This window comes from Camelus dromedarius, chromosome 16 (assembly GCF_036321535.1).
Source record: "Camelus dromedarius isolate mCamDro1 chromosome 16, mCamDro1.pat, whole genome shotgun sequence".
Classification (NCBI taxonomy): Eukaryota; Metazoa; Chordata; class Mammalia; order Artiodactyla; family Camelidae; genus Camelus; species Camelus dromedarius.
In genome coordinates, this window is record NC_087451.1 from 43,941,282 (window position 1) to 43,955,590 (window position 14,309).

The 14,309-nt window shown below is 35.5% G+C and overlaps 1 protein-coding gene across 1 annotated transcript; it reads left to right on the forward strand.

Moving 5' to 3' along the window:
- The first annotated feature begins 1,625 nt into the window (after window positions 1-1,625).
- On the forward strand, window positions 1,626-13,859 carry MEIOC (meiosis specific with coiled-coil domain). The gene is made up of 8 exons (XM_064494787.1): window positions 1,626-1,802; window positions 1,949-2,083; window positions 2,308-2,327; window positions 7,093-7,215; window positions 8,098-9,964; window positions 10,431-10,565; window positions 12,933-13,113; window positions 13,555-13,859. The coding sequence occupies exons 1-8, from the start codon at window positions 1,626-1,628 to the stop codon at window positions 13,782-13,784; spliced, it is 2,868 nt and encodes a 955-aa protein (XP_064350857.1). The 3' UTR covers window positions 13,785-13,859.
- Window positions 13,860-14,309: the final 450 nt, after the last annotated feature.

A 14,309-nucleotide genomic window follows, 5' to 3' on the forward strand; every position in this document is an offset into this window, starting at 1 on the left:
TTGTGAATGTACTTAATGCCACTGAATTATATGCTGGGAAATGGTTAAAATGGTAAATCTTATGCATATCTTATTACAATAAAAAGATACATAAGAGCATTCATAGTTTTTCAAGGTACTACAGGAAAAGAGAGAGAAAAGACATACTCTTAATGCAAGGGGGAAATTAGCTCCTTGTCAGCAACTCCAAGGGTGAAGTAGGGAAAGATATGTAATTGGTACAGCCACTTCACCTGATCAGCTTTCTTAACTTAGAGCTGAGTAGCGATCTGAAATAGCTATCAGGACAATAAGGACCAATAAAATGTGTCCCCTTATCCTATTCCCATTTGTGCCTGAGTTAAAAGAGCATCTTCCACTTCACCAAGTGCTTCTCAGGTTTTAATTTTAAACATAAACACTCTAAAGGTGGCTACTATGTTGTTGTTGTTTTTTTTATCATCCTCAATATTTCAATACACACAAAATTTTTTAGCATTGTTTGGGGACAAAAACATGAGATATCACATCCTCAAATAGGACTGCCAAAGCCAACGGCCTGTCCGGTATAGGTCAGAGTGAATTTTGTTCAGGAGTTCCTTAGCACCAAAATGCGTCCACCCCTACAGAAGCCTGGGGCCTAGGACAGAGGACGGCTCTCTTCCCCCTCGGAAGGGGCTCTCACGACAGCACCCAACTCCATAAGTGGTTCCTCACCCTCCGTAAACGGGCCAAAGTCTATTACTCTCTGGGCGGCGCCAAAGGATTCTGGGAGTTAGAGGAAGACCCAGGGGCAAAACTGAAATGCTGGCACAAGCTGCGCAGCGGATAGGTTCAGGATTATTGGCGGGTTGCTGAGCGACTTCTCAAATCTTCCGACCACCTCCATCACTTCTCCCACGGGGTAGGCCCGCGCTCTCCTACTCCTCCTTGCACGCCCCACCCCTCGGCTGCCCTTTTAGCCAATCATCGGGCGGGCGCTTGCCTGGCCAGGCCAATCCCGAACACGTTTACTTTGAGCGGGAAAAGCTCAGAGGCTCTGGGAGAGCGAGGTCGGCTAACCGCCCCTTCTTGGCCTTGTCTCTGGGGGTAACAGGCCCCGGAGGCGGCTGCCCATTGGCTGGGCAGGGGGCCAATGAGGGGGTGCGAAGCGGGGGGTGGGCCTCCCCAGAGGGGGCGGGCCGGCGCCAGGTCGCGTGCCGGGTCGCGAGCCCCGGGTACGCAATGTAACGGCCTCTCCCCCCGCCCTTCCCTCCTGGCTCGGCCCCCGCACCCACAGACCGGCTCCAGGCAGCGCCCGGGGCGGCAGCTGCAGCGGCGGCAGCGGCGGGGTGCGGGCTGAGGGAGCCGGGCCTCGACGCCCCCCCTCACCCCCGTACCCCAGGAGCTGTGCCTAGTCCAAGAGGGGCTGGGGGTGCCCCATGGAGGTGAGCGGCGGAGACACCCGCCCGCCCCCTCACCCCACAGGCCTGAGGGAGGGACTTGAGGTAACCGGCGGGGACGGTCGAGGTCCGGGTGGCGGCCGGGCTTGGAGGACGGCGACGGTGAGGAGAGGCTGAGGAGCCGGCCCATCGTCAGACGCGGACCTCTGAGACTGCCGGGGCCGGGCGGGAGAGGCCGGGTCGCCGGCGAGGAGCCCCGACGGGATGCCCCGGCCGCGCTGCAGGGACGGTCGGGAGGCGCGGCAGCCGGTCAGGCTGGGGCTGGGGATCGCGGCGCGGGCTGACAGGACGGGCGGCCGAGCCGGGCCGCCCCGTCGGGCGGGCGAGGGCGGCGCCCGGGGTATAGGGCTAGAAGGCAGAGAGGGAACCCTGGGGGCGGAAGCGCGGGGCCCCCAAATGAGTGTCCTCGGAACATATTCCGGGTGAAGGTGGGCGCAAAGGCGCGGTGGAACCGTCATCAGCCGTTTCGGTCCCGGCGCTGCCCTGCTTGATGGCTGTCTCCCGTTTCCTATTCCCGTTTGGTGCAGCCGAAAGTCGCGTTCCGTGGAGGTGCGAATCGCTGCTGGAACCTCAGTGCCGACGCCAGCAGTCGGTTAACAGATGTCTTCAACAGCGTGATGCTGACTGGCTCCCCTTCCTTCTATGATTGCTACAAATCGCAGGTCCGTTACTCAGCTCTGCCTCTGTTAGAGGATTTATTCTCCATCAAATCCAGCGCCCCCAACCCTGAGCCGATTCACATAGGTTTTTGAATTGCTCCACGTTTAGGACCAGACACCAGAAAACAATATGCCTTATTTTAAACACAGAGTTTTCAGAATACATACTCGCTTCGAAAACAGGGAATAAGATTTTTCATTAATTCTTGTTTTCGTCTTACCCTCAGCGTGACATGATGCCCGAAATGTAAGAAAATACATATTTATTTAGTAAGGCCATAAAATACTTTTTCCTTCAGGCATTTATTGCAAGTCGGTACAAACAAACTTTTGATAATTTAAAGATGAAATTTTTCTTTACTCCTTTATTCTCTGGCTTTAAACAATGTCTGAGATTACATGCTATCTTTTACCTCACCTAAAACATTGTTTTGTTAATCGTGTTCAGTTAAGCTTAGGGTAATGTTAATCATTTTCATTTTAAATTATTTAACCAGGACATTAATGTTGATATTGTTATACTTTGAATAATATTTTGAAATAATTTTATTTAATTCATACTTCAGTCTTGTATAGTATTATGCCCGCTGTACAGATGGAGAAACTGAGGCTCAGAGAGTTTGATTTGTGCCCTAAGTGACAAAGCCCAGGTGGAACCCAGGTCTTTTCAATGGCAAGACCAGCATTTCACAGCTCTCTGTAACGTTTACATGGCTACTACAGTTTACCTAGATTTAATTTCAGTTGATTATTTTAAGTATATCAAGGATATAAGTGATACACTTTGCAGTTATCTAGATTAGTTAATATGCGAAACCTAAGTATTTGCATTTTAATCTCCAGAAATGTTTTAACTGAAAAGGATACAGATATTTAAAGTATAATTATATTTGAGTCCAGCACATTACTTTAGTTGCTTGTTTTATTTTAGAATATGAAATTTAAATCAATCTTTTGATTTAATTTTTAAATCAAAAGGATTTAATTTTTTTAATACTCAAATCTTATAAATTCTGAAAGAATAGTTTTTAGTGGCACTCTAAGCAAAATCCCTTTTGTGCCTCAGTTTCCCCAGCTTCAGAATAGTTACCATAATATAAGCCATAGATAAGAATATTATAATGTATACGTTTCAAATAGTAATCATAACCAGAATGTAAAGAAGTGGCTGGAAAATATTTGAGATTCTTGAAGTTGGGTGATTGGAAGGTATTAATTTTCATATTTTATTGGTATAGTATAAACTCAATGAATATTCAAAATGTTTTCAATTATGTCTATGAAGAACAAAAATTTCAGAATGATTTGATCTAATCATTTTCTCTCTCTTTATACATAAATTTTGATTACAGAATAAAAGTGGTTAGAAAATCTTTTTTAGCCAGGATTATATATCTTATGTATTTATAAGAAAATACCATTTATTCTGTGTCTGTGTCTGGATATTTATAGTTACTACATTTCTGGTTTTAGTAGTTCCTTATTTGGAGAGTTAAAAATTATGAATCTATACTTTCAGACTTCTTTAAAGAAACATTTTCTAGAATAAAATGCATCTAAATTAGTTTAAATCTTTTTTATTTGTTTGTTAAAATTCATTTTGCTATTTTAAGTATTTAAAATTTGAGTTGCAGTATTTTCACTGCACCACAATTCCTTTTGGAAGGAGGCAGAATTTTAAATAATTCATTAAAAATCTTAAAACTCAAACTTTTTACCTTATTTACTCAAAATTCATTATAGTAGTAGTAAGAAAAAGAAAAATGGGCTTGTTTTTCATTCTAATTTTATCTTTAAAATTTCTGAAGCTATCATAATATTTTAGTATTGTCTCATTCTTACATTTTTCTCTTGGAAATAGAAACTAGGCTGAAAATTAAAGATATTGTTTTATTTTTTTTTCCAAAGAGCCAAGATTTCTTTTTCTTTTTTAAATTTTTTTAAAAACATTTTTTTATTGAGTTATAGTCAGTTTACAATGTTGTGTCAATTTCCAGTGTAGAGCACAATTTTTCAGTTACACATAAAGATATTGATTTAAAAAGCCCTAGAGTAGGAGTACGAAGGCCTTGAGTTTGGGTTTTAGTTTTGTCTCCTCTTAGCTCAGTAACCTGTAGCCTCTGTTTCCTCATTTTTATTTTTTTGTTTCTTCATTTTTAAAAAAGAGAGAATATTCATGTCATAAAGTTGACACAATAAACGTATGTGGGATTTCTTTGAAAATTCTGTATAGGGGGGAGGATAATAGTTCAGTGGTAGAGCACATGCTTAGCATGCACAAGGCTCTGGGTTCAATCCCAAATACCTCCATCAAAAAAATAAATAAATAAGTAAATCTAATTACCTCCCCACTGCACAAAAAAAAAAAAATAATAAATTTAAAAAAAAGAAAATTCTGTGTAAATGTACATTCACTTTTTTTTTCACAGATTAGGGGCATTAAGACTGAATTTTGTAGATATTTATGAAAAATAATACTGCTACAGTCCACATAATGCTTATCTGTTCAAAAAATTTAAACTGCAATAATTGTAGGTGTTTATACCAGGAATAAGCAACAGTACTGGATAGGAACTGAATCTGCGTGTTTTTGTAAACAAAATTTTATTGAAATAGACATGCCATTTGCATATTGTCTAGAGTTGCTTTGGTGCTAGGAGAGCTAAGATGAGGATTTTCAACAGAGATCTTAGCATAGCAAAACCTAAAATATTTATTATCTGGCCCTTTGCAGAAAAAATTTTCCAACCCCTACTGTAAAGCAAGTTTAACGGCTAAGTCTGGATTTGTCTCCCAATTTTCATACATGTGTTAGTTCTTCAAATTTCCTATTATCTTGCTAATATTCTGTAATATAGTTTTGATGTGTCTCATATACCATCATGTCTTTAAATTTCAGAATGAAGACAATGTTGACCTAAGGCAGACCTATGCTCCACTTTCTTCATCAACAGAATATGCAAGTTCTGTAGATTCTTCACTTTTCTATGCACCATGGTCTACTTATGGAGATGATATTAAGCAACCCTCTAATTCTCAGATCAATGTAAAGAACAGGTAAATTAATAAATTAGATTTCTCAGGCTAAATTGTTTTTTAAGTTTGATTACATGGGAACCCAGTTATAGTAACTCTTTGTTTCCCATATCAGCATTTTAATGTTATGACGTTATGATTTTATGTCTGTCAAACTTTTAAGAAGCTGTAAACTAAGCAGTTATGTTTCTATAATTTTTTTCTAATTACTTTTTTTCATTCATTAGAGGCAACCCTTAGTGATTAAATCTTAAGTTCTTTCTAAAGATAACTTATATAAATGAGTTACAGTTTTTCCGTTTATTTTTTTAATCCAATTCTAAATTTTCAGTAACTTTTTCCTTTAGAAGTACACAACAAACAGGATTTTATCAAACATAAATAGTTTAAATTATTTTTCTATTCAGATCCACTAATAATAAGGGCCTACTCTATGCCAGATTCTCTCCTACTGGGGATATTAGAATTAACATGGCAAACATTATTCCTGCCTTTATACTTATAATAGCGATGATGATGATGATGATGACTGATGATGATGACTGATGATGATGATTACTTACCTGCCAGGCACTGCAAGTATAGTGAGGTTTAAAGGAAGAAGTATAGAATGTTACAGGAGGTCATTGCAAAGAAAAAAAAAAACTTAACAGAGTGACACTATATTTATGTTAATTATAACAAGGGAGCAGTTGATAAAAGGCTGATACATCTTTAGTTTAACCAGGAAATAATTATTTTTAAAATCTTATTAATTAAAAAATTGTTAAAAATGTAAAAATTTTGGTAAGTTCTCTAAAATAGTGATTTTATTAGAAAGACTATATATTTTTAGAAAAAATAATTTTTTAAGTTGATACATGTTCATTGAAAAACTTCAGACTTTACAGAAATATATAAAGGAAAGCAGTTCACCTTAACTCTGCCTTCCCACTTCTCAGTAACAACTGTTAACAGTTTGATATATATTTCATTGAATATTTTTCTAGACATATACTAATGCATTATTATACAAAAAAGCTTTCTATTGAATCTTTATGAAATAAGATGTAGTGGAAAATGCATTAGACTTGTAGGCAGATCATTTGTTCAGCAAGTGTATAGCAAAGCTTGGTAAATCATATACCTTTGAAAAATTCAAGTTTCTTAATGTCTCAAGTGATCATTTACTCAATAGCTTAATGATTACTAATACCTGCCCTTCCTATTTTATGAAGATCAATGAAATGTTTGAGTGTTATACAAATATAAGATATTTTTATTTCTAAAATGTCCTGATACTGTGAAATATTAGAAATAAAATATGAAAAAAACAAGAAGTTACAATTTAAAATAATATATTACTTCTAGGAACAAATTGCCCCAAATCCAAAAGAGGTAAAAAGGCACCAATTTTCCATCTCCTTGTGGTTTTTACATTTTTTATTATTTAGATAGTGTTAGTCACCAAGTAGGATTTCAGATACATGGAGCATCAGTCACTTCTTTGGCAGATTAAGGGATAGCCCCCAAATCTTTTAAATTTATGGGACAACTGCAGTGTTGCTGTGGTATCTAGGATAACCATATCACATTTCACTTTTTAATCCAACATTTAGTATAAAGAGTCACAAAAATAGAGCAGCAGGTTTATATGGTTTTCAAACTGCAAATGAAAAACTGTACAAATGTTGATGGAATGATGTATAATAGGACTCGACATGCTTTCAGGAGCAGCCATGGTACCAACCTTGTGTACAACATCATAGATCAGAGATTTATATCTTGGTCACAGGATTTGGAATGAAGGAGGAAATACTTATGTAGCATAAACACTATGCTAAAGTGGAAAATATTCTTGAGTTCTCATTCCCTCTTTATTTGAAATGATGGCATAGTTTCAATCCAAATATTTTATAGAAAAATAAGGGTAGAATAAGTCTGGAAACAGAAATCAATATATTGTATTTTAATATGAGAAAAAGAATTTACATGTGATATTCATTTATCTTTAGGATTCAAACAGAAAGAAATGACTATGGTAGTGAAACAGACTTATATGGACTTGTGTCTAACATTTTGGAAGAACAAGATAAATCACAGCCATATTTTGCTGAGGGGTTAGTATATTATATGAGTTATATAATGTGTAATAAACTTTTAAATTCCCATATACTGGATTACCCTATTTATTAACTTTTATTTTTACTTAATAGAGGATCATCTGACAGTAGACATCTTAATTCAGGTATTTGTTTCTAGAAGCCTTGATTTTGCTGAGGTACTTGCCATACAACTGACAGTTTAATTTGCTGTTAAGAACTTTGATTTGGTCTTGCATAATTCAGAGCTATTTCCTTTGAGTTCATGAGTTGAAATTTGGCTTAAAGAGTATAAATTCCGAAGAATTTTATACTTATACCTCCAAAAATAAAACTTATTATTGTTGTGCAGAAATATGTATGGATTTTATTCATATAGTAAACATTTTAAAAATATGCTTTTTTTTGGGGGGTGTGGAAGCCATGTTACCCAAATATCCTATTTCATACATAGGGAAATATGTAGCACTCATCTAACTAATTGTAATTTTTAATTTCAATGATAATTTCAGCAAAGCACTTTTTTTTTCTGTAAAAAGGGATTGTGGTCAACAACACTTTTGTATTATATAATAATTAAAGGAAAAACTTATTTTGGTTTCTACTTACTATATATAAGCAATTCACGTAAGACCATATAGTCACCAGCCTCAGGCCATAGTTAATGTCTCTTGGAAAAGTATAGTAAAGACATATTAAGATTAAAATGCATATTTGTGTAGCAGATAGCACATTTCAAGTGATATTATTTAGATGTAATGGTAGCTTATAAGGCAGAGTTGGAAAGGATTAGAGAATGGTAAGGTGGGTCAATAAAAATGTTTTTGAAAACCTTTCTCCACTAAAGGAGTAAAGACTTTTAAAACCTAAGTTGTAATTAAATATATTTACTTGTTCTAGGACCTGCTTCTCCAATTTAAAGTCAATTTGGCCAGTGAACACAAGCAGATTTGCAGATCACCATGACCTCTTAACAGAAACCAAAAGGCCAATAGATATAGCCATCTCTCAGCAAGCTTTTTATAGCGGTGAATCTGTGTCAGCAGTGGAAAAGCAGTATCTGCATAATAGTAATCTCATACCGCAACAAAAAATAGATGAACTTTATCATGGATTTACTGGTTTAGACCTTGAAGAACAATGGATGTACCCCTCACGAAGTGATCATTCTAACTGTTATAATATTCAGACAAATGATACAGCTAAGACAACATTTCAAGAATATCCATTTATCAAAAACTGTTTTACACCACAAACTGGTCTGTCTGACATCATGAAAGAGTCAGGAATTGATACGTACTCTTACGGAAGAGAGAAAATATGTGCTAAAGGTCTTGAAGCTCCATTACAGCAAAAGAGGGCAGAGATGTTTCTTTCCCAATGTAATAGATACAATGAAAATGCAGATTATTGTAGATACCCAGAATATGCTCATCCTAATAAGGCTAAGCTGAATAAGTGTTTGAATTTTAGTGTCCAAGATAGTAAAAAATTAGCCAGTGGCACACCTGAAACACCAACTGTAGAAGTAGACACCTACACAAAGTTATTTCAGATTAAACCAGCAAACCAGAAAAAATTGGAGGAGACAATACCTGACCAGCAGAATTTCACATTTCCAAAAACTACACCACATCTGACAGAAAAACAGTTTGCAAAGGAGGCAGCATTTACTGCTGATTTTGGCTTAAAATCAGAATATGGACTAAAACCTCACACAGCTTGTGCAGCTAATGATTTTGCTAATGCCACAGAAAAGCAACAGCTTGCTAAATCTGACCCTCCAAATTCTGAGTATTTTAAATCAGTGAATTTACTAGCAAACTCAGCAACATCTTCAGGAGGTATCAACTTAAATAGAACAACATGGATGAATGTCCAAACAAAAAATAACATTCCTATTCCTTATCGAAATCAAGGTAACTTGATGAAATTAAGTAGTCATTTAAGTGCAGCTTCAAAGGGTTCTAACCGTTCTTCAGATTACCCCCAACTATCATCTACAAATTTAACCCCAAATAGCAATTTATTTCAGAAGTATTGCCAAGAAAACTCTTCAGCATTTTCTAGTTTTGATTTTGGTTACAATGGTGCAGAAAGAATTCAATCTGTCAATCACATGGAAGGACTGACAAAGACTGGAGAAGAAAATCTCTTTGAATCTGTTACCGATAAAAAAATAAAGCAGCCAAATGGATTTTGTGATAACTCTTCAGCTCAGCAGTATGGGATCATTGAAAATGTAAACAAACATAATTTTCAAGCTAAGCCCCAGAGTGGACATTATGATCCTGAGGAAGGTCCAAAGCATTTAGATGGCTTATCTCAAAATACTTATCAAGACCTGTTGGAGTCACAGGGTCATTTTAATAGCCATAGACAGGGAAGTGGAGACAATATTAACAGCCGTGTGAATCGCACACAGACGTCATGCTTTTCTAATAATTTTATGATGGGAGATTTAAGGCATAATCAGAGTTTTCAACAACTTGGTTCAAATGGGTTTCCCCTAAGACCCACCCACCCATTTGGCCATTCAGTTGTTCCACTGTTGGATTCCTATGATTTGTTTTCTTACGATGACTTAAGCCATTTATACCCTTATTTTAATGATATGATGTATGGTGATAATTCCTTTTCTGGTCTTGTACCAACTTTTGGATTTCAAAGACCAGTTAAAACTCGTAGTGGACCAGCCAGTGAACTTCATATTCGTCTAGAAGAGTGCTGTGAACAATGGAGAGCATTAGAAAAGGAGAGAAAAAAGGTAATACAAAACTATCCATTTAGGTATATCTTTGTTTAACTTAGTGTAGTTTAAGAAAGAGTACTTGCTTTATGTGTAAGCTGAATTCTTCTGTAATGTGTAGTATTTGTTAAGTCCATCACTATAAAGAACTAACTATGTGACTTAGAGTCTAAACAAGCTTGGGGTATAAAAATTTTTTATTTTGAAGTTTATTTGCCTATGAGGTAGATATTTTCCTTAATGGGTTAAGTTTATTTCTTTGAATTTGTGAAGTATTAAATACCTGTTGAAATGTTCAGGTATTTTATGCATTAAATATGACAGAAAAATACTGTGGTATTGTGGTTTGAATTTGTTGCCTTTTGATACTAAAACAATTTTTATTTAAGAGTAGTTTTCAGTTTACTTGTTAGGCCTATGAGAAATATTATTCATGACTGATTCATATTTTAAAAACTTAACATCTAAAAGTAATTTTTTACAGACTGAATTGGCCCTTGCCAAGAATTATCCAGGGAAAAAAGTGTCCAGTACTAACAATACTCCAATTCCAAGACTGACCTCCAACCCATCTAGAGTTGATCGCTTAATTGTGGATGAACTTCGAGAACAAGCCAGAGTAAGCTGTAAAAATATCCAATAGTGGATTTTTTAATTGTTTGATAAAATTTTAAAATACTACAGCAAGTTAGAGTTCTGGCGGATTTTTAAATCACATTTATATATTCTTTACCATGTTTGGTCCTAGAACTATGATTAGTCATTAGGAAAGGGAAAATAGCCCCACTCAGTCATTTAAACAGTAGGTTTAGTGGTTCCTCTTCAAGAAACTCAAATTAGCAATGGAGCTAATCCTCAACAGGAAATTTTTTTAAGCATTTTGAATATTATTTATAGGGTAAGTCCCATTTCTTAATCACAAACATTTGTTTTCTAGCTTCATGAGCAAGCTATGCCTGCATTATACAAGATGGTATATTAACAGGGACTTACCATATTCCATTTTCTTATCCCTGTACTCTTGAGGTAACACACTATTAAGTATATCCAATGATGTATTAAATCCTAATAAACTGAAGCATATAGGTATGCATAATTTTATAAAATAGCCTTGTTTGGGAAAAGCAGTGTATCACTTCAAAGAATCTTTATGGTAAGAATGATTATTCCTATTATCTCCTTTGTAATTTCAGAATTTTCTAAGCAACTTTAATAAAGTTTTTTCTTTTCTGACCTTCCTCTCTTAAAAACTTAACTATTTTCCAAATAAAATTTGATAAAGATTCCCAGGAAATACCATGCAGTGACACAGGTTGCTTCTGTGCTTGAATAAAAGCCATTTTAAGAATTAGAAAAATCAACACAACAGAGTCTTACTTTATTGAACATCAGTTTCTTATTTATACCATGCTGTCTTTAAAATACAGATATGAACTACTTCAGTGGAAAAAGAACTAGCTTTCAGCCTCAGTCTAAATTTTTAATCAAGTTTGTAAATTTGTACAATGAACTTTATTAATGATATAGTCAGATACTGACATGGGTTATAGCCAAATGTTATTAAAAACTTCAGTCTTTTATTTTTTTCTTAAAACTGGTGCAAGTTAAAATTCCTTTTTCTCAGTAATACATTTCTGGGCAATAAATCAAAGGATTGCTAACTGTAGATATTAAAAAATATACTTTTCCCAGCCTTACTTAGTCTTCACACTAATTTAGAAGGTTATGTTTATAGTTGTAATAATTTTGTTTATCTATATTTAGCATCATTAGATCAATAATACACAAAGGGCAAAAAGATTTCTTTATGTTTTACTTTCTAGTTTGCTGGTTTTATAGAATTCTGAAAAAAAAACTTTTAAAAGTTTACTAAAAATCACCTGTGCAAATTTCTTTCTTTACATGTATCATTTGGAAATGATTATCTTATTTTAAAGTTACATAATTTGTAGTTCCCTGGCGTTTTTTCTATGGTATTGTTTCTTTTGTTGCCTTATTTTCCCCTCAAGAATATGGCTGGTTGTACAGTTGGGAGGAAAATATTTAATACCTGTACACTTGTGTTTTCTCCATGGGCTTGAACTGAAGTAGACTTATTCCAAAGGAACTTGATAGGAGTGTGAGGTTAGAGGCATTCACTCAAGTGCTGTTAGCTTATTAATTGAGAGGTATTTTTCTACTCTCTTCAATCACTGAACACCAAGTTCATGTGAATTTTAAATCATTTAGTTCCCAAAGGTAAAAAAGTTCTCTTTCTTTACACCTTCCAAGTTTAGAATTTGAAACAAGTTTGACATACACAACTATGAAACATACTCCCCTTTACTGATCTAATATATACAGTGCCCTTTTTTAAGCTTAATTAACCACAAGATTGAGACTTCCCAATTTTCCTTAGCAGTTTTGATAGCTGTAGGATTTATTTTGTGTTATTTCAACAAAAATTTAAATCAGTATTTTCTGAATTATGGATTCCTTAAAACTACTGCTAGCCAGTATTATTTCTGATTTCCAAAAGGGGAATATTGGAGGCCCAGAAAGGACTTGCTGAGCTCAAGATTAATCAATCTAGGACTTCTCACTTTTAGCTCAATTTTTTTTCCCTCTAGATTACAATGACTCCTAATAATGCTCTATTTGCAGCCTGTTCTCTTATTTGCCAGAAATAATGTTGGATCTTATATTTGCACTTACTGTTAATAACATAGGAATATTTGAATGTTTAACTTTTTCACTGTGGCTTATTCCCAGTAATTGATTGCTCTGGAAGTTTTTAGAATAATATATACAAGTAGACACAAAAGACTGACTTTCCATCTTTGTTTCTACCAGCATGGTGTCAGGACATAGTAAGCATTCAGTTATTTCTTGAATAAATATTATTGCTCTCATCTCTATTCTGCTTCATTAAAGATTTGTTTATACTTAAGTTAATGACAGGACAATGTGGTTAAATGCCTCATCAAAATTAAAATGTTTCCCTCAGGTTGTGACTTTACTAGGCAAAATGGAACGTCTTCGAAGCTCTCCCCTTCATGCCAATATCTCTACAGCTCTTGATAGACACTTGGAGTCCATTCACATTGTACAGTCACGTAGAAAGGACGAAATTGTTAATGCTTCAAATCGGCAAAGGCAAGGGGTTCCTAGATGCCAAGATGACAGAGGTACTAATGCATATTCTTTTGATAAGGTACTGAGATAATTTGAATGTTAATAAAATCAGATTCTGAGGTTAAACAGTTGGATTTCTAACATTTACACTTACTAAAGAATAAATTCTTAAAAACGAAGAATAAATTGTTACATAGTGCCCACATAATTTACTCCATTTTGCTAATTTTGCTTGGATCTATTTTGCTAATTTTATCCATTTAATTATAATAACTCTTGTCAGTCTGTGTTCTTCCCAAAGTATAGTCATCGTCATACAAGTATTAACACTTTTAAACAGTAAGTCAAGTACTTTGGTTAGCTCAAATAGCCATCCTTCTTTCATAAAAATAATAATGTTTGATCATTTAATAGCACAGCACTGGGCTTTGTAAGAGTTAAGGGGTACTTAAATGGTATCTAATATGAACTGACCCCGGGTTTTTTATTTACAGATGTTTTTGCCCTTGCTTCAGCAATTAAAGAGATGTGTGTAGCTACTCGGAAAGCACGCACTACCCTGTGGTGTGCACTGCAGATGACCTTGCCAAAAACAGCCAGTACAGCTGGCCAAACAGATGCGGAGAAGGTTTTACAAGATATAGTAAACTGTGAAGATAAAGTCCATGAAAGCCTAAATAGTAGCAATCCAATGAACCAGAGAGGTGAAGCAAACAAACATTAAGGAAATGCCAGCAGAAAGAATAAAAAGCTGATAAGTAAATGTATCAAGACCTGCTAAAAAATTTTAATGAACTTGTCAAACTTGAAAATTTCAGTACATAAATTTTCTTTCAGGTTTAAAGTTAATACCTTAAAGAAGTCTAACTTCTATTTAAAAATCTTCTATTTGGAATGAATCAGATATAGTTTAAAGAGAACTCAAAGGTAAAGTTGACTACTCTAGGAGTTCCAGGTAGTCAAAGATAACAAGTTTAAGTAAACTAAGTATTTCCTAACAACTAAAATATTACTGAAACTCATTCTGCAGTGCAGGTAAATGCAAATGTGAAGTTCTTCTAGAAAATAAGTTTCATGTAGGTCTGCCTTAGTAAGTATAATTCCAAATAATGAATCTTCAGTGACTGTAACCCAATTATGGCTACAGTCTAGTAACAAAGACAAGTTTTGATTGTGATATAAGTGTTTTCCTTACAAAACTGGATAATACCTAGGGAACAAAGGAAAACAAGGATGAACCCAATATTCA